This window comes from Paroedura picta, chromosome 6 (genome assembly GCF_049243985.1).
Source record: "Paroedura picta isolate Pp20150507F chromosome 6, Ppicta_v3.0, whole genome shotgun sequence".
Lineage (NCBI taxonomy): Eukaryota > Metazoa > Chordata > Lepidosauria > Squamata > Gekkonidae > Paroedura > Paroedura picta.
In genome coordinates this window covers 110,098,648-110,119,432 of record NC_135374.1, presented here as the reverse complement: position 1 = coordinate 110,119,432, position 20,785 = coordinate 110,098,648, and the positions used below count along the sequence as shown (strand labels likewise).

The 20,785-nt window shown below is 47.4% G+C and overlaps 2 protein-coding genes across 5 annotated transcripts in view; one reads left to right on the top strand and one right to left on the bottom strand.

Moving 5' to 3' along the window:
- Positions 1 to 2,603, top strand: part of DZIP1 (DAZ interacting zinc finger protein 1) — a 58,940-nt gene extending 56,337 nt beyond the window's left edge. For all 4 annotated transcript variants that reach the window (XM_077343897.1, XM_077343899.1, XM_077343898.1 and 1 more), the window contains 2 exons: positions 221 to 392; positions 2,247 to 2,603. In XM_077343897.1, the coding sequence (XP_077200012.1) occupies positions 221 to 392; positions 2,247 to 2,329 (255 nt within the window). In that variant the 3' untranslated portion in view covers positions 2,330 to 2,603. The remainder of the gene's footprint in view (positions 1 to 220; positions 393 to 2,246) is intronic.
- Positions 2,604 to 3,313: 710 nt separating this feature from the next.
- The window catches only part of CLDN10 (claudin 10), a 33,800-nt gene continuing 16,328 nt past the window's right edge, over positions 3,314 to 20,785 (bottom strand). Inside the window, 5 exon segments of the mRNA XM_077343902.1 lie at positions 3,314 to 3,646; positions 8,873 to 8,980; positions 11,877 to 11,958; positions 12,171 to 12,234; positions 12,236 to 12,333. Of these exon segments, the coding sequence (XP_077200017.1) occupies positions 3,520 to 3,646; positions 8,873 to 8,980; positions 11,877 to 11,958; positions 12,171 to 12,234; positions 12,236 to 12,333 (479 nt within the window). The 3' untranslated portion in view covers positions 3,314 to 3,519.

Below are 20,785 nucleotides of genomic sequence, written 5' to 3'. Positions count from 1 at the left end.
ATAAAGCAGTTTTCACTATTTCAGTACATATTCCACACTGCCACTTCTATTTAGTAGAGAAAACCCAGAACAATGTTTCCCCCCCAGAAAAAAAAAATGCACTTACTTTGTGATTTCCCAGTTGCATTTAGTAGGCTGTTGACAGGTCGAAAGGAATGACTCCCAACATTTCAGGAGTTGGATGTTTTTTTTTAATGCCATTATTTCCTCCCCCTTCTAGTTCATAGGAATTGGGGAAGAGGATGAAGATGACTGGGATCTGTCTTCTCTGGAAGAGGAAATCCCTTTGCCCGCCAAAGACGAGAAGGTCAAATATGGAGCTGCCACTAAAAAAGATAACACAAATGCTATATCTGTGGTCCCTCCTGTAGGAAAACATACCAAGGAAGAAGGTACGATGTCGGGTGGTGGTTTCAAGCCAGACTCAGCAGCTCTGATGCTCCCAGGCAAAGCTGGGTCAATTCCTTCCGCCTGAAGGGACTAGGAGAGATGAAGACTTGATCCAGAGCAATGCAGGGTGGGAATAAGGGCTGGGAGTCAGTGAGACTTATGGAGGCTGCAGAAGGGGGACGTTTTAATCAATATATTTCCTGGACCGGGACTAGGAAGAACTGCAGCCAAGCATTCTGCTGAAAGGCAGTTTTCCATGGCAAATGTTTTTGATAAAAGTCCTTAAACCAGGGCAGGTGCGCGCTCTCTCGCTCTCTCTCTCTCTCTCACTCACTCACTCACACACACACACGTACGTCCTGGTTTCCCCTCGATCCTCATTTATATCTTCCCAGACATCCCTTCTCGGCCAAAGCTGTGATCCAGCTGTGTCCTTTGCTCTTGCACTGAAACCTTAAGACTCTGTGTGTGTGTGTGGCTTAATGTTACACGTTTGGGAACGGCCTTAGAGGCACTGCACTGCCTGCTTCCTTCTTGACCTCCATCATCTGATGTGTTCCCTGTAGGGTCATAAGGCAAGGGGTTGCTTTGCACCGTGCCAGAACCATGAGCATCCCACAGCCCAGGGGGAGTGACATTCAACACCAGGAGAGCCAGTATGCCGTAGTGGTTAAGAGCGGTAGTTTGGGGCTAGCCACAGTCCTGTTAGACGATGTTCTCAAAGAGCAATCCTGTCAGAGCCTCACCCACCTCACAGGGTGTCTGTTGTGGGGAGAGTAAGGGAAGGCAATTGTAAGCCACTTTGGGCAGTGAAAAGCAGGGTATAAAAACTAACTCTTCTTACCCTGCGAAGTATTCCTTTTGAGATTAGAAGGGGATGAATACCTGGTAGTTACTTCCCCCAGAGAACCTCTTTCCAAATGCTTTTTCCCTTAGGTTTGCTCCAGGAGCAGCAGTGGACTCAGCTAGGCAAAAATCGGTTGGAGGGACAGGCTGGGGAGGGGGGGAGAGGCAAGTAGGTGGTCCCAGGAGGGTTGGACGACCGCCTCTTCCTCAAGAGCCAGCTTGGTGTAGAGCAGGGGTAGTCAAACTGCGGCCCTCCAGTGAACGCTGGCAGGGGCTCCTGGGAATTGTAGTCCATGGACATCTGGAGGGCCGCAGTTTGACTACCCCTGGTGTAGAGGTTAAGAGCGGCAGCCTCTACTCTGGAGATCCAGGTTGGATTCCCCTTTCTTCCACATGTGGCCAACTGGTTGACCTTGGGGGAGTCACAGTTCTCTCAGAGCTTTCTCAACCCCACCTACCTCACTGGGTGTCTGTTGTGGGGAAAGGGAAAGGAAGAGAAAGGTGTTCGTAAGCCACTTTGAGACTTTTGGGGGAGTAAAAAGCTGGGTGCAAAAAACCCCCCAGCTCTCTTCTTCCTCTTGCTGTGCAATTGGGAGCGCTTGTGCACAAAGAACTGCTTCCCTGGAACTTCCTAAGTGATGGTGGAGGCCTTTCATGGGGACATCTTTTAGTTGAAGAAATAATCTTGCAGCATGCCCCATAGTATCACAGGATCCGTACCAGCTATACAGCACTGATTCCTGGCAGCCCACCTGCTGCAGTACTGGGAGAGGAGAAGAGGGTCAATTCACCTGGCACCCTAGCAGTTGCAGCAACCCAAGCTGGCACATGAGAAGTTGCACTGGCCATGGGGATGGGCAGATGGTTGAGGGAGCCAGCTGGGGGAGGGGGAGGGAGGATTCCTTCCCCACCTCTTTGTGAGTCTCCAGGAGTCCAGTTCTTAAAAGTTTGATTTTCACTGTTGTGCGGCCCTTCTGATTGGCTATTTTTTTCCTTTTCTTTTTTAAAAGGTCTAAAAGATGCAGATACAACAAGCACTTTGAAAAGCAGTGTAGTCACCGTCACAGACTGGAGTGACTCTTCGGATATCTGATGGTCCATCATTGGGATGAGACCTTATCTATAATGATCTGGTCTCTTTTCACATGGGCTAACAAGGAAACCTTTGTTTACAAACCTCTGACCTCTTTAATTTCTTTCTGAATGTGCAAAATTGGTTCAATACCACTTTCAAGGAAGCAATATTCACCAATAAAACAGTATTGCTAGAGCTGATATTCTAAGTGATCCAAAACAAAATGAAAAAGAGCTGTATACCGAATTTCATATAAAAGGGGGAGCATTTTAAATAAAGCTATTTCTTTTCATTCAAGTATTACTTTGTTCACACAAACACACAGGAAACTGTAGAACTTGAACCCATAAAATGGGTAATGCTCTGTAGAATCTCTGGGCCCTCAAATTAGTAATCGGTACTTGGCCTAGCAGCTACTTTCCCAGGCTGCCAGTGGAGAAAAAAATATTTCCTGTCCCCTACTCGCAAGAAATCCTTTTAACTGGAGACATCAAAATTGATCTGCGCGTAGACCTGTGTTCTTCCATTGGGAGGGCAGAGGAACCTGCAAGGAGGTTCTGTAGAGATTTGTTGCTCTACCCCAGGCAGCCTGCCTTGGCTTGTGACAGCATCTTTGCTCAGCAGATCCCTCGAGCACCAGCTAGGAGAGGGGAAGGGAAAAGTGATTCTGCAGATTTCTGTGAGTTTTATGACTAGGACGATAAAAGCTTGGATAGATATTATGCTAGCTTTGTGTGGCAGAACTCTGGATGCACTAGGAAACCCTGGCTTTGAGGTTTGTTGTGGAATCAAAGCACTGGGGACGTGCTCAGAACTGTTTAAGCGTATTGGATCCCAAGGTCTATAAGCCCAATGGCGCCCAAGACTGAAACCACAATTTTCTGAGATCTCCTGCAGTGCCCAGTCTACAGAACCTTCCACGTCACAGCCCACAGCCAATATGACTTGACTTTATTTGTAAATGGGTTCTTTTTTTACAGAAAGGGGAAAAAAAACAGTAAATGATTTACAGATATAATTTATGCATGGCATCCATAGAAATCTCAATACAATGCTTGAGGAAAATTTACAACAAGTAGGCAAAAAGTTTATTTATAAAATATTCCTGTCCCTGGTGCTAACGCCACCAGTGCCTCTCTAAAAATTATCCTGTGAATGAACAGCACAAACGTGATTTATAAAAAATAGGACTCTCGGCACCGTCAGGATTACACGTAGACGTTTTTGTCAAAGTGCTTTGGGGAGGCGCTGGGTGATCTCAGATCTGGTGAGTCATTGTAGACCTTTGTTCGAGTGGATATTGCCGAAGCTGCCGTGTTGTACGTGTATCCCATCCTGAGGAGTGAGAAAGCTACTGAGTTTAAAGTGCATTGCCAAATGCAAACATATTCAGAGGAAAGTATGTCGTCTTTTGTTGGTATGCTCCCCTCCCTACACACACACACATGCACACTGCTTTTTTGACACAAAATCCACTGGTTATCACTGCAAAAAGTGTGGACAAATTTGGTTTTTGTTTATGCAGCGTGAATCTTAATGGGATTGAGTTTATATAGCACTTTCCAGTGTTCCAGGTAACATATACTCTCCTGGTATGTCCCCCTTCACCTCTCCCAAAGAACTAAGATCAAGTAGCAAAATTTGCTCAGGATTCCCGGCCCCAAAGAAATTAAAGGTGCCCCGTGGCACCTTAAGCAGTTCCGCAGGGCGTGTAAAAGGGCTGTTCCGCCAGGCCCATGGCTGAGGCCTGGGGTTACATCCAAAAAACTACTGGCCTTATCTTGCCTTATTCTGCTTCCCATCCCCCTCGTTTTCTAAGGATGCAGAACTGGGAAATTAGATTACAACATTTTAAAAACAAATTTTAATCTACCCTGAGCCTCCAGGGAAGGGTGGTCTAGAAGTGTAAAAATAACTAAATATAATATTTCATTACTGAGACGGGTCCTACCCTCATGTATTCCCATCACTCAACTAAGCAGGAATCCTCCCTCCAACCTTTTTCCAAATGGTTCTTGCGCCATTGAAAAAGCTGCGTTCTATTAAAGCAGATTATTCACTGCTCAGAGTGGGAGTGGCACGGTAGGGTCCCAGAGTTCAGGAAAGACTTCAGGGTCTTTCACATGCCCTACTGGAGATGCTGGCGACTGAACTTGGGCCTTCTGCATGCAAAGCTGAGGCTCCTTCACTGAGCGGCAACCCCTTCCTGAAAGAGCCACCTCAATTGGAAGGCCGGCCGCAGTGTGTTGCACGACTGCTAGGGAACATTCAAAATGGGGGCTGTGATCTCGTAGCACAACTTTGCAAGGTTTTACATTTCCCCTTGTATGTTTCAGCTTGGGGGCACGGCTTCACTGTGCAGAATTTAGGGATGTGCGCTTCGGCTTGGTTTGGCCCTCCTCTGTGCACCATGGCGCTGGCCGCCTATGCGCTGCCTCGGCCTTTGGTGATCGCTAAGGTGGCCGAACCGAGCTGAATCGCACATCCCTAGTGCAGATTTTTCAATCCACATTCTGGGAACATTGTTCCGAATTTAGATATAACAAGTGGGAACACACGATAATCACAGGGGAGTGATCCCTCATTACTCTTAGCTGCAGCTCTCGCCCCACATTAATGTAAACCTCTGCAGCTACTCCCCATCACCCACACTGCCTCTCTAGCTCCTCCTCCATTCCCTACTGTGCCACCAGGCCTTCTCCGTCTCCTGACTCCCCCCTCCTTGCCTCCATTCCTGGCAAGCCCAGTGAGGCTCCCAACCTTTTTTGAGGGGAGGGCCTTTAAATTCCCCATTGTACTCTTTTAAAGTTTTCCAATTTTTCTGATGAGTCTGCCGGGATTGCAAAACTATCTGTTTTGGATACGCATGGCCTTGAATCCTGGATTCAGCTAACTGCAACTAAGGACCACACTTGAGAACTAAATATATAGATGACAGAGATCCTTTATCTGGAATGCTGGTTTTAAATCCTAATCTTTTATTTATGACTATTAGACCACTCAGTGATAATGTTGCATACCAGGGGGGTGGTAGTAGATTAAAGAGCATGAACTACTGTAGTAACAGACCTTACACAATGGGTTTTCAGTCTGTGGAATGAGGAACTCATTTAAATCTCACCTATGCTCACTTCTTCAACTTTTCAAATAGATATATGCATTAAGAAAATTGCGATTTTTTGGATTTATGTATGTTGTTCCCCTCCTCAAATTGGAATCCCCCTCAAACCACGAATTCCAATACCAATATGGTATTCAGATTTTCCAGGAATCCTGAATTTTTTCCTGTTTTTTCTCTTTGAGACATTTTAGTCAATGGAGAATCTATCTGGGGGGTTCCATGGGTTGGGGGGGCTAAATTTTTGAGTTAAAGGCACCACGTTTTCAGCACAGCTTCTGGTATCTCTCCACAGAAGAGTCTGAAGTTTTAAAAAGATTGGACCAGGAAGCCCAGTTCTATGGGCCTCCAAGGAATGTGCCCCCATTCTCCATTGTTTTCAGTGGAAGGGGAAAAAAAACAGCAAAAAAAAAGGACTGATATCAAACCAGAGAGTCTATGCAGTGGAAACTCGAGGTGGGGGACATGTTTAAAGAAGAGCAGTTGTAGTTTTATACCCCGCTCTTCGCTACCTGAAGGAATCTCAAAGTAGTTTACAATTGTCTACCCTTCCTCTCCCCACAATAGAACACCCTGTGAGGTACAGGAGCTGAGAGAGCTCTGAGAGAACTCTGACTGGCCCAAAGTCACCCAGCTGGCTGCATGTGGAGGAGTGGGGAATCAAACCCTGTTCTCCAGATTAGAGGCCGTCTCTCTTAACCACTACACCAAGCAAAACAAAAGCCCTGCCCACCTGCAACGTGAAAGTGAGTTGGCATGCAGAAGAGAAAAATACACCCGAGGGGAATGCAGGGCTAAAGCAAAGGGAAAGACCAGTGCGTAAAAGGCCATTGTCAGTAGAAGAAAGAGAGATGATAAAACTCCTGCCAACAAGAAGGAGAGTTCCTTTGGTGCTGCTTTCCCTGATTCAGACAGAAGTCTTACCTGAGGTCTGCAGCAGACAGCCATTGCCATTTGCAGGCCGGCACACCTAAGCAGAAGCTTCAAGGTAATGGGAACCCTTTAGAACAGCTGTACGTTTTTAAGCTAAGATGCTTATATTTAACATCTACTCCATATGCTAATTTGGATGGGAGACCACCAAGGAATATCAGGGTTGTGACACGGCATCAGGCCATGGCACACCACCTCTAGACCTCTCTTGCCTTGAAAACCCTACAGGGTCAGCTGGGTCTTGACAGCTCTGTTTGCCACTGCCAGGGTGTGTACTGAAGGATAGACATTTAACCCCTTTTCTTTTATTCTTTGCTCAGTCTGGTGCTGTGCTTAAGAGTATGCATGTGAACCTTTTCTTTCTAATGAAGGCTTTATAACTTTTAATGCCGCTAGTGATTCTCTGTACCACATTACATCTCCATTATTCTGGGCTATCTTAAAAGGGAGCATCGGGAAGGAGAGGGGCATTCATTTGGCAAGTGGCAACTCCCTCAATGGTGCTCAAGGCAGTAAGTTGTCCTCTGTGTTGACAGCCAGGTGCTGGACAGCGGCAGGACAAGGAAGCTGGGAGCCCTGATTCTTTCAGCGAGCAATTCCAACCAAGGCCAGGTGGTGGCAGTGGTGGAATAGGGCTTGGAGGTCAGGATTGGACTGTTCCACCACACTGGCATAGGGAGTTTTAACTTTCCCATGCTTATACCTGGGAAATCATTTTGAGCTTTAAGGTGCTCCAGGATTAGAATCTAGCTCTTTTGCTACAAACCAGAGCAGCTACCCAGCTGAAATTACCTTGTCCATTTGTAAGTGAAGTGACATGTAAACTCACTCTGGGCAAATGCCATGCAGAAGAGCACTCATTGAAGTTGTGTTCATTTCAGTCAGGGCAGGACCAAGTCAAGCTATTTTGTGTATGCTGCTGGTACATCCTGTGCCCCCCCCCTCCAGTTTCTACTACAGAGATTCTGTGATATGACATTAGTCCCCCCCTCCCCAATTTCTCCCCATTGGGGGTCTGTAGAATTGGATCCTCTGGTCCAATCTTTTTGAAACTTGGGTGATCTTTTGAAGAGAGGCGCCAGCAGCTATGCTGGAAATGTGGTGCCTCTACCAAAAAGCAGTACACCCAGACACCCCCCAATTGATCCCCCATTATAGCTTATGGGGACCAGAGGGTCGAATGAAGCTAAAGGCATTTAAATGTGTCACAGTCCCTTTAAATGCATTTCCTGCTTTCTCGGATAATCCGGATTTCTGGCTGAAAGAATAGCCAAAAAATACTGCAAGTATTGGTATCTTTCCAGCTTGGATATAGCCAAACATCCCCGCTCCCTGCTTTCAGGCCACCTGTCCCTTTAACAGACCTCTCCTTTGCAATCCATCTGAGGCTGCCACAGTGCAACCTAGCGCAGGGGTAATCAACCTTTGTTCCTCCAGATGCCCATGGACTATATTTCCCATGAGCCCCTGCCAGCAACCACTGGCAGGGGCTCATGGGAATTGTAGTCCACGAACATCTGGAAGGCCACAGGTTGACTACCCCTGGCCCAGAGAATCTCCCCTTTTCTGCTACAGGAGAGGAGTCTGTTACCTTTCTTCCCGGATCCCTCCTGCCCCACCCACTACAGTTCGCTGGCAGGGGCTCCTGGCAGGGGCTCCTGGGAATTGTAGTCCATGGACATCTGGAGGGCCGCAGTTTGACTACCCCTGGTATAAGGGAATAAGGCTACCCCCATATGGTGGTGGGTGGGGCAAAATTAAAGTCCTGTGTGCTTCTGCGACTGTAGGAAGCAGGTGATCATTAGGGTCTAGGAAAGGAAAGGAATCAAAAGTATAGGAAGGCATATATAGTATAATGTCAAATAATCGTGTACCCCTGGCAATCAGCAAAATATGGTTGTCAAGAGTCTGTAGTAACTAGGCAAAGACCTCAGTGTTGCAAAAGACTGGTCTCTCCGCTGGGAGTCACATCGTTTGCTGATTGTCAGGGGTGCAGGAATATTTCGACTTGTTCTAGGCAAGAAAAGGACAGGTGGCAGCCATCCATCTTGCAGCATCAGTTCTGCTGAAGATTGTAACTGGGCAACACCCAACCCACCTTCTTATGAAAGCATGAAATGTTTCGGGAGAGCCAGGGAGCCCAATTCTCTAGTCGTGAGATTTTTCTTAACAGCTGAAGACACATGAGCACATCAAAGCATTCATGCCGTGTGCTTTGCTATCACCTTCTGCCACACAGTATTCCACACAACGCTAAAACTTCTACAGACAAGTGATACCAAATAAATATGCTCCTTAAAAGGAGCTGCGCTTTGGGGGGGGGGGAGGGAGGTTCCAACCTCTTTAAATCTCTTTTATTTTTGTTCTCAGGCCCTCGTTCCAAACTTTCAGCTGTCAGGTTGGTTTGGAAAGATATGCAAACCAGATCTGTGTAGCATACCCTCTTAACGTATCTAATAATTAGAAATATGCTAATGCATTAATTTCAATAAAGCCGGCTTGTTCCGTACCTTCGATTTTTATTGTCTTTAACCAATGAGAAGCAGAATATGCTGCCGCCAATTATGCAAAGCGACGATCCCGCCCATCCGATGAACAAAGCCGCCCCTAATTCGTACCTGCAGGAAAGCGATACATTCCGTTAGCAGAGTTAGATCAGCAAAATGGGCTCAGTGTTTCCTTATTTTGTTTTGGGGACCAGGACAGACAAAACCATCCAAAGCATTTACATATATTTCACTAAACAGCTGCCAAAGATGCACACACAGTTTATTGCAAAAGAGAACAAGGAAACTTCTCCATCCCCCCCCCCCCGATATTGGTTTGTTTTTTTAATTCCCTGATCATCACTCATAGCAGGGGCCTCCATCCTGCTATGGGCACCTTTGAAATGACTGCCACAAGACAGGGGTAAGAGAGGTAATTAAAAATATATACTGGCTAAGAGGTATGAGAGAAAATAGAACTAACACTATGGTGGAAATTGCTGCTGAAATAAGGTAAGGTAATGTATGCAACCAATCAGAGGTCCTACTGGTTAAGAACCCCCTTTGCCCCCACTGGCTTTCTACAAACACTTGGTGGACACCAGGAACGACAGGGCGGAATATATATTCCAAAATCAAATGCATATGGCTGCCCCTACGGGCCCTGCGGGAGCTTCCGGCGTTCCACAGGTCCTGCAAGATGGAGCTCTTCCGCCAGGTTGAGGCCGGCGTGCTAAGGAAGAGCTAGACCCCCCCCCCCGGTTGGGTTACTCTTATGGCGGGTTAATGGTCAGCAACCCCTTTTTTCTGCCCCCATGGTTGAGTGTGGGCCAGGTTTATAAGTTGGCTCCGCAGCTTCTGGACATCTTGTGTGCTGATTTTGTGTATTTATTGAGTGAGCAGTTTGGCATTTTAGGGGTAGTTTTATTAGGGTTTTTTATCTAGGTTGTAACCCTCCATGAGCCATTTTGGGAGTGACAGGCTAAAAATTGAATTGATGATGGTGATGATGATGATGATGATGATGGTGTCAGCAGGTGCCTTGGTCTTCATTGGGGACCCCTAGGGACCCCTAGTTTTGGATGTTCTGGTAAGCGATATGGACATGATCTGCACTGATTTGAACTGAAATTCACTTCCAGCCACGGCATCAGTGTCCTCAAACGGGTAATCATTGTTACAGGCTAATAATAGCTAGATTAATAGGAAAGCAAACTCGCTTTGATGTTTCTGGCTCAAAGAATGAGGCTCTGCTACTGCCTGGCATCTGTTCCCCACTGTGCCGCCACAGTGTTTGTTTTATTCTCTTTCATTCCTCTTTCCTGGTGTATTTTTTTTTAACGGCCCCTCTTCTCACCTGCTCTCGGGCTTCCTCTTTGTGTTTGATTCTGCCTCCTGCAACAGCCGTTTTGTGGTTACGGAATCCTCGTTGCAGAATTCCAGAAGGGCCCACAGGCTCAGTGGGGGCCCCGGAGTATGAGGTTCTCCTCTCTTTATCCTCACAGCGACTCCAAGAGGAGCTTAAGCTGAGAGAGGCCATCCAGCAAATGTCACGGCTACACACAGATCTGAACATGGACTACTGACCCTTTAGCTGCTACACAAGAGTGGCTTCCTGTACAAGAGCTATGCTTAATCTTTTTTTTGGCCACAGCTCTTTCAGGAGCTCTGCTGAGGTTCCAGGGGCTGCTCTGTGGTAGGCTGGCCATTTGCACCATGAGCCAGGCCAACCTTTCCCAACTTGTGAAGAAGAAGAAGAAGAAGAAGAAGAAGAAGAAGAAGAAGAAGAAGAAGAAGAAGAAGAAGAAGAAGAAGAAGAAGAAGAAGAAGAAGAAGAAGAAGAAGAAGAAGAAGAAGAAGAAGAAGAGAAGAAGAAGAAGAAGAAGAAGAAGAAGAAGAAGAAGAAGAAGAAGAAGAAGAAGAAGAAGAAGAAGAAGAAGAAGAAGAAGAAGAAGAAGAAGAAGAAGAAGAAGAAGAAGAAGAAGAAGAAGAAGAAGAAGAAGAAGAAGAAGAAGAGAGAAGAAGAATGAAGAAGAAGAAGAAGAAGAAGAAGAAGAAGAAGAAGAAGAAGAAGAAGAAGAAGAAGAAGAAGAAGAAGAATTGGTTCTTATATGCCACTTTTTCCCGACCCAAAGGAGGCTCAAAGCGGGCTTACAGTCGCCTTCCCTTTCCTCTCCCCACAACAGACACCCTGTGGGGTGGGTGAGGCTGAGAGAGCGCTGTTATCACTGCTTGGTCAGAACAGTTTTATCAGTGCCATGGCGAGCCAAGGTCACCCAGCTGGCCGCATGTGGGGGAGCGCAGAATCGAACCCGGCATGCCAGATTAGAAGTCCGCACTCCTAACCACTACACCAAACTGGCTCTCAAGTGTCGAGAAACCCCAGAAGTGGTGTGATTGTGCAGAATATGGTTGGGAAGCAAAGCTGTGTACACACTAGGGTTTGGGCGCTCCGGCGCACCTTGGCCGAGGAGTGCCGAGGGGTGAGCAGGACTACATATATAGTCAAATCACCCTATATATATATATGCCATTGAGAATGGCAGCTGTATAATCTACATCAGGGGTAGTCAACCTGTGGTCCTCCAGATGTTCATGGACTATAATTTCCATGAATCTACATCAGGGGTAGTCAACCTGTGTGTCCTCCAGATGTTCATGGACTATAATTCCCATGAGCCCCTGCCAGCATTTGCTGGCAGGGGCTCCTGGGAATTGTAGTCCATGAACATCTGGAGGACCACAGGTTGACTACCCCTGATTCTACATGGTAGGAGGCATGATTGAAGCAGCCTGAAAGGGCAGCCTCTGCCTCTTCTCTCATTGCAGCAGGTATTTAAAGGCCCATAATCGGTTGCAGCCTGACCACGCTGTTCATGCGATCTTCTCACTCTTCCTGCACGTCATTTGCATCCTCATATATTATAGACATAAAACACAGCGGAAGCTACTGACTGAAGCACTTGGTGAGGCCAAGGGCAAACGGTGACACAGGATAAAGCCCATACCTTTTCCCAGCAGGACTTACTTTTGAGCAACATACGTAGGGTCAAAGAATTCAACGGTGATGCGGTTTGCGTACAAAGAGCAGCCAGTCATGGCGCACAACCCTAAAAAGTATCAGATGGAGAAATAGTTCAGCAAAATAAACCTGTGCCGAATGTACTAAGACCTAGAGCAGGGTTAGTCAAACTGTGGCCCTCCAGATGTCCATGGACTACAATTCCAGGAGCCCCTGCCAGCATTCGCAGTTTGACTACCCCTGACCTAGAGAATAGTAAAGCACTAGGGAGGGTGGGCATTGTCGCCATTTTATACTTACCGCAAAGGATGAAAATCAGCCCTGCTAGGCAGGCAATTCTAGCTTTATTCTGCTCTGAGCCTCCCAATCTTGGTGCACTTCATCCCAACCAGCGCGCAGACGGAGCCAAAAAAGCCCAGGCAGATGGCGGCAATCATCAGGCCTCTGCAAGCTTGGATGTAACCTGCACGGACACAACACAAAAGGCAAAAGCTGGTGTTAGTTGGCAGTTTCTAGAGCTTTGTATCCTGTGGTGGCCACACTGTGGCTCTCCAGATGTTCATGAACTACAATTCCCATAAGCCCTTGTTAGCATGGTCAGTTGGTAGGGCTTCATGGGAATTGTGGTCCACGGACATCTGGAGAGCCATGGCTTGGCCACCCTCTTCTCCCATGCATATTTCTTCCCTTACGTCTTAACCATGCTTCATCCGCCTTTTACGTTCAAGGGGAGAAGACTACATGGCCTCAGCACAGATTTTGCTCTCCTGCCAGAGATTATATAACATCTGGAGATGGACTATTGTTTAGCTACCTGTCAAAAATGGCCCATGGATACAATTCTTTCTTGAGAGTGAGTCCCACGGAATTTAGCGGGAGTTGCTAGAATGCAGCCCGGGAGTGATGTTAAAGGCCTGATGGGGTCTCAGCTGCTACCATTTCTCTCACCCTGTTTCTCTTTCCTTTCATCTGGCTCTTTCCCTCAACTGTTCTGCAGGGGGGGGATCTGTAATGGAATACCCGGAGGGCTGACACTTCCTGAGGAATTTAAAGCAATGAAACCCAGTAACCCTAAAGCAATTCTTCTGAGTAAACATTCAAAATTGATCTTGCAGTCTGACCTCTTTGAACTCATTCCATTGCTCTTTTTTTTATAGATCTCACTACTTTGGAGTGGTCAATACTCTGAAGATGGTTTATTTGTGAGCATAATTTTACTCATATGTACACTTGCGTATACAAGCTCGTACAGATTTATGTTCAACTAGTAATAGAGCCCGCTGTATGAAGAATACAGAGGGCGCTAGGACTAACCTTAGTGTCCCCCAGCGGCGGTCCTCTGGGTGGGCTCTCAGCGGCGGCGGCTGTTTGAGGGGGTGGCCTGACGCGGTGAGAGGCGCTTTGCGCCTCTCGCCGCATCAGGCCGGGAGCAACTGCGAGCCGCGCTGTGCGTGGCTCGCAGTTGCTGGGACTGGGAATCGGAGGGACCAATCGGCAGGTGCGAAGCACCTGCCGATTGGTTCCTCGATTGTCTGTCCAGAGGAAGGGTCCAATCCGGACCCTTCCTCATCACGGACAGATCCCGCCCCAGAAGCCCTTAGCGAATTATTTAGTCCGGTTAGCTTTTTCTAATTTTCTGTTTCCATGATTTATCCTCCTGCCCCCAAGTTTTGCACCCATTTCGTTTTTCTTTATACATACTAATTTTGGCTGTTTAATCTCCCTCTATACCAGCCCCTCTCAACTTTTTTTTTACCACTGAGAAACTCCTGAAAGATTCTTAAGACTTTGAGAAACCCCAGAAGTGGCACGATTGTGCAGAATATGATTGGGAAGCATACTGTTTACATGCCCATCCAGGGCCCCTTCCCTTCCCATCCCCTGCAGACCCATCATTGGCCATTTGGGGGGTGGGGGGGTGGAACCATATCTGGTCATATCACCCAATAAATGTTTAACAAATTAAAAAATATATATTAAAAATTAACTCCCACTCATTCAGGAAACCCTTCCAGGGCTGTCAAGAAACCCCAAGGGTTCAGAAAGCCTGTACTCTTGTGTTCCAACACAACCACTTAGCCTTAAGTATGCTCCAGTGCCGAAACAGAATTCTGCACAGACTACCTAGGTTACAGAATTCTAAATGCGCTTCTATTGGATTTCTATGGCGATTGATGTAAATCCAAGAACACAACCATGGCCAACCTTCCTGTGTTTACAAATGTACCCATGGTTTTGGTCTTCCAGAAAAATAACTAAATCCATGAGTTAAGGAAGCACGGACACTGCAAGTTCATTTCAGCTCTTTATTGACCCCAAGTGTAAGGAGCAGAGAACCAAAACTGAGTTGAGAAACTCCCTGAAAACGCCAACATAGACACAAGAGAGCACAATAAGAGATTCCTGTCAGTTGCGCTATGGGTCAGTTTCACTATGAGCTGACTGGATCCAGCAGTCAGGATCCAGCCATGCATTGGCCAATCGCAATTGCAGGATTACGATCCTGCCTCGGACCTCAAGCTCAGGTCCTCAGTAGGTCTACATACACCACAATAGCCACCAATTTCAGCACTGTGCAGAATAGCTAGAAATCTGAGTAAACCCCTTTTTTTTCTACACAGCAACCATAAAGCCAAAACAATGCGGTAACAATGAATTTGTCACAATCTCCTAATGTAGCCAATAGCCTCTCTACCCATTTCCTCCTTGCCCTCCCCTGATGCGTACTTTGCCTATCTACTGGGTGTCATAACCGTGCTGCGTCATAACAGCTGACGTCCATAAGAACGAAGCAAAGGAATGACGCATAAGCACACGATAATTTACCATTATTGCATCCGATTGGCTTTCTTTTTCATATAACTTTGAACGGTTGAAGTTTAACCCTTCCGCAGACACCATGCCCAAACAATGGGCTAATTCAGAGATATGGGGAACCGTTTATGTCAGTTCCCCAGCATCCATGGATCACTTTTGCTCAGCTAAAAAAACGACAATATGCTCTTTACGTGTTTTATATAAAGCGTCTGATTAAATAAGATCTAGTCCACAAATGAAACCTAGTCCCAGGAAGTCTGGGGTCGTTACACCGAAGTGAGCAACAGCAAAACACTCTAAAGGCCTCCTGCCTGGAAAATCCCATGGGGGTCACCGTAAGTTTGCTGTGACGTCACAGAGCTTTCCACCATCAGTTCCGGTCTACAAACGCTTAGACTGCAAAAATACTGTTAAGTCTTTAAGGTGTCATGAAACTCCTGCCTGTTTGCTATAATAGACTGTTTCCATATGGAGCCCTGACCTGGACAGTTCAGGCAAGTCCAATCCAATCTCAAAAGTTAAGCAGGGCCAATGGTGGCTTGTATTTGGGTGGGAGATGTACATTCTTTAGCCAAATGATCTCTTGCCCTGCTAAGAGAATATGGAGTCTGTTTTAGGCATTGTGAGCCTAGAGAATGCATCTGCACAGCAATAACCCCCACCCACTGTACACCTGACACTGCTGTGAAACCCACAAGGGATTATTCTCTTGATCATTCCTCCCCTTTTCATCCTTTTTAAAAACAACACCCCATAACAATTACAAGCCCCAAACAGAAGAGGAATAAAAAATATAACAATAGAAGAATTGGTTGTTATGCCCCACTTTTCACCGCTCAAAGGAGTCTCAAAGTGGCTGATGATGGCCTTCCCTTCCTCTCCCCACCACAGACACCCTGTGAGGCAGGTGGGGCTGAAGAGAGCTCTGACAGGACTGCTCTGTGAGCTCTAACAAGATGACAAGCCCAAGCTCACCCGGCTGGCTGCATATGGAGGAGCGGGGAAGCAAACCCGGCTTGCCAGATTAGAAGGTGCTGCAAGTTAAGCCTCTAGGAAAGGTCTCCAAATATATATTTTAATTGTCTGTGGGCCATTGCCAACTGTCTGCCACACACTCCAATGTGGATGAGGTGGTCAGGTTTGCAGGCTTTAGACGGGGAGGGGGAATTCATCTCTCTGGTGTTTAGCAGGGGGGGGGGAGGCATGGAGAGGCCATTTTTATTAGCCTCCAGGTCAGGTTACCAGTTCTGGAGATTTGAGGGTGATGCCTGCCTGCGTGGGGTTCAATGAGGCGTGGGACCTCTCTTAGGTTTAATGCCATGAAGGTTGACTACCCCTGGTCTGGAGATCAGTTGTAATTCTGAGAGATCGCCAGCTACTACACATGAACTCATGAATCTGCCTTCTACTAAATCAGATTCTTGGTACATCCAAGTCAATATTGCTCACTCAGGCTGGCAGCTGCTCTCCAAGGTCTCAGGCAGATCTCCTGCCTGATCCTTTTAACTGGAGATGCCAGCGACCCAACCTGGGGCCTTCTGCATGGCAAGCAAATGCTCTGACAGTGAGCCACAGTCCCTCCCAGCAAACCTACTTCCGGAGACAAGCTGGAGATCCAGCTTGGAGCAGTGGCTAGGAAAGTGAACTTCTAATCTGCTCCTCCTCCACATGCAGCCAACTGGGTGACCTTTGGCTCACCACAGCCCTGATAAAGCTGTTTAGACTGAGCAGTAATATCAGGGCTCTCTCAGCCTCACCCACCTCACAGGGTGTCTGCTGTGGGGACAGGAAAGGGAAGGCGACTGTAAGCCCCTTTGAGACTCCTCTGGGTAGAAAAAAGCGGCATATAAGAACCAACTCTTCAAATAATTTACAAGCACATAAGCATCCTCATTTCCTTGGCCACTGCCTTCTACATACCACCCCCAGCCCCACCTACCACTAGAAGACATTAAGCAGTTTTTAAAAAACCTCCATAGTTGCTCTATCTTCATGATACCCAAAGGCCTGTGATGAGGTGTGGGCGTGGCCAGGGCATGGCAGCTGTCATTTGGTGTCAACAGGGTCAGGCAGTTTCCAGCCCTGACAGCTTGCTAGCTCGCTTGGTATGCAGTCTTCCAGGAAACCTGGCAGCAAGAACAGTTCGGAAGGATTGGAGCAACGCACAGAGAAAACCTAGAAAGCAGGGGATTGTAAAACCCTGAGGGCTGCCAAATTCCTGGGGAGGGGGGAAAGGGGATGGTATTCCCAGGTGATGTTAATTCTGTCTAAGCCATGACATTCTTTATGGCTCTGTAGATGCACCCCAAGACTGGATAAGGCTTTTCTGCTGCTGCATCCTAGTGCTTGTTCTTCTTTATCTCACAGTCCACCTGTACCCCGAGATCTTATTCACATACGTTGCGACGCAGAAGTATGGATTCAATATGGATGCTTGCCGCTTTTGTTACCCTTCTGTAGAACTTGACGTTTATCCTTGTGGAATTGCACCTTATTCACTTCCACCAACGTTTCTTCCTCTGTTGCAGGGAAGCCTTGCAGTGGTGAAAAAGGCTAATGCAGTCTTGGGGTGCCTCATCAACAGAGCCATAAAATCCATAGCAGGAGATGTTGTAGTTCTACTGTACACCTCATTGGTCAAGCCACACCTGGAGTTGTGGGTGCAAATCTGGAGGACTTGCTTCAGAAAGGATGTGGGCGGAATGGAGCAGGTACACAAGACAGCAATGAAGATGATCTGGGGCCTGAGGACCGAACCTTACGAGGAAAGGCTGAGGGAATTGGGAATGTTCAGTCTGGAGAAGAGGAGGTTGACAAGGGACATGGCTGCCTTCTTTGTATTTGAAAGGTTGTCACTCGGAGCAGGGCAGAAAACTGTTCCTGTGAGCAGTAGAGGACAGGTTTCACAATAATGGATCTAAATTGTGGGTGGAAGATAGCAGGTGGGCCTTAGGAAAATGCATTCACAGTAGTAGTTTTGCAGTGGAATCAGAAACGGTGAAGTTCACCCTCACTGGCAGTCTTCAAACAGTGGCTGGACAGACACTTGTCAGGGATGCCTTAAGCTGATCCTGCATTGAGCAGGGGGTTGGACTAGATCAAGGGTAGTCAAACTGCGGCCCTCCAGATATCCACAGACTACCATTCCCATGAACCCCTGCCAGAGAATGCTGGCAGGGGCTCGTGGGAATTGTAGCCCGTGGACATCTGGAGGGCCGCAGTTTGACTACCCCTGGACTAGATCACCTGTATGACCCTTTCCCACTCTAGGATTCCATGAAGATGCTCATCCCATCCTGCCTTTTTAAAAGCACAAGGTAAGCAGTTCTCAAGCTCCATCTTCTGGCGGCGAATTACAGTGAAAGATTTTCGGAGAACTTCAGCCGTGTTACAGAGAAGACAGAGATGCAGTGTTAAGACGGGAGATTAGCAAGCGCCAAAGGGCAGGATTATTCCTCCTGACTTCATTTGCCTTTTAAGTTCAAAGGAACCTTCCACAGCCCTTTACTTCAACTTACAGATCAGCTGTGAAGTGAAATGAACCTTCGCTAGGATGCAACCACCAGAAGTCTATCAAGAAATGTATCTGCGCATGAATGAGGAGGAGCTGTTTAAGTCTCCATGGGGAGGGGAAGGGGCACTTAATAACAAAATAATTCAATTTAGATTTTGGAGAAGGAGGAGGAGGAGGAGGAGGAGGAGGAGGAGGAGGAGGAGAGTTGGTTCTTGTATGCTGCTTTTCTCTACCCGAAGGAGTCTCAAAGTGGCTTACAATCGCCTCCCCTTTCCTCTTCTCACAACAGACATCCTATGAGGTAGGTGAGGCTGAGAGAGCCCTGATATTACTGCTCAGTCAGAACAGCTTTATCAGTGCTGTGACTGGCCCAAGGCCACCCAGCTGGCTGCCTGTGCGGGAGTGCAGAATCGAACCCGGCTTGCTAGATTAGAAGTCCAAACTCCTAACCACTACACCAAGAGAAGTAAGAATATGCAAAAGACGATTACAGTCCACTATTGCATTGAAGTCCATCATACCCATACATGGCAATCTGACCATCCTTCCATCGAAACTGTAAAATTTCAACAAAGTATAATAGCAGAGCTGTCATAGGTCCAAAGATCCAAAGCAGTTAATGTCATTCTGCTCTCCTCCATTTTATTCTCATCAGAAGAATTGTCTCTAAAGAAGAAAAGCTGTTTTCCCCCCCTGAAACCACCTGAAATCACTTCCAGGTTTCTCTGGAAATTACTAACGGTGCCCATGACCCTGAGCAGTGATGCTGGGAAACAAGGGAGGTGGGTGCAAGATTCATCCTCAATGGTTGCTCCTGCATATCCCACCACCGCTCTCCCCAGTTCCACTGAAAACAATAACAAGTTTGTTGTCTGCAATTTGTTAGTATTTTGTCACAAAGGGAACTATGCCTCCCCCCAGAGCTCCGTCGATCCTGAAGACCTCCTTCCCGAGTCAGATGTTCAGTAGAAACGACTGATCACATAACAGTTTGGATGGGCATTCTGCATGGTGAGTCTATTGATTCCTTGCAATGTTTCTAAAAGCTACTGGCTGAGTCTGCTGCTGACTCTTCCCCCCACCCCCACCCCCACCCCCACCCCCACCCCCATTTTCATTGGGCTTGGTGCAAAATTTGGGCTTGAACTCTATGTTTGTTTTGGTGTAGTGCAGCCTTTAGAGCCTCCTGTGGTGCAGAGTGGTAAGCGGCAGAAATGCTGTCTGAAGCTGTCTGTCCATGAGGTTGGAAGTTCGATCCCAGCAGCCGGCTCAAGGTTGACTCAGCCTTCCATCCTTCCGAGGTCAGTAAAATGAGTACCCAGCTTGCTGGGGGGTAAACGGTAATGACTGGGGAAGGCACTGGCAAACCACCCCGTATTGAGTCTGCCATGAAAATACTGGAGGTCGTCACCCCAAGGGTCAGACATAACCCAGTGCTTGCACAGGGGATAACTTTAGCCTATCTCAGCTTTTTTACTGAAATGTTCTTCAGGCTTCGAGAAGTGGCGCAATCATGCTGAACCCCAGAAGTGGCGCAATCATGCTGAATATGGTTGGGAAGCGTAGCCATGTACACATCTACCCAGGCCCCCTTCCCTTTTCACCCCCTCCAGGCCCATCGTTGGCCATTTTGGGAGGGTGGGCAGGCTGACACGATTATATATGGTCTTAGCCCCCAATAAACGTTTAACAAATTTAATTGTATATAAAACATTAATTAACTCCTACCCAGTCAGGAAAGCATTCCAAAGCCTTCACAAAACCCTGGTTCAGAAAGGCTGCTGTCATGGTAAAGGGTGGCAGACTCTCATCCCGAGAACCAGGCTTGATTCCCCACTCCTCCACATGCTGCCAGCTGGGCGACGTTGTGCCAGTCACAGTTCTCTCAGAGCTCTCTCCGCCCCCCACAGGGTGTCTCTTTTGGGGAGAGGAAGGGTAGGTGATTCTTAGCCACTCGGAGATTCCTTTGGGTAAAATGTAGGAGACAAAAAAGCAAAACAAGAACTCCTCTCCTGCTGGGCAGTGAGAGGGTGGAAGTCTGGCCTTCAACTCGCATGAGTTTGGCTAGGGTGGCCAGGTGTGAAGGAAGACAAGATTAAATGCTTACATATTAGCATGCAGGGATGAGGGAAAGGGCCCTTCTGCAAGTGCCTTTTGACTACAGCTGTTAAAAGCTTAGCATTACTTGCTTGTTTCCTTTGCACCTGATCAAACTGGGGGGGCATCAATTCTAGCCATTTCTCCTGTCGAACTTTGGGCTTCATGCAGTTTTAATGGCATAGAGGGCCTGCCCCCAATATGTCATTTGAGAAGTCTTCACAAAGATCTTAGGTTCTCCTCCTAAGGTTACCAGGTCCGCCCTGGCCACGGGAAAGGGAGGGGAGATTAGGGTTGCCAGATCCAGGCTGGAAAACCTCAGAAGGTTTGGGCATGGCGCCTAGGGGAGGACAAAGCAGCCCTGAGTCTTTTGGAGAAAGGGCAGCATAAAAACTGAAACATGAATAAATGCATACATTTCCTGAAGATTAGCTGTAATTGTGGGGGGACCCCAGGTCCTGCCTGGAGGCTGGCATCCCCACCAGCC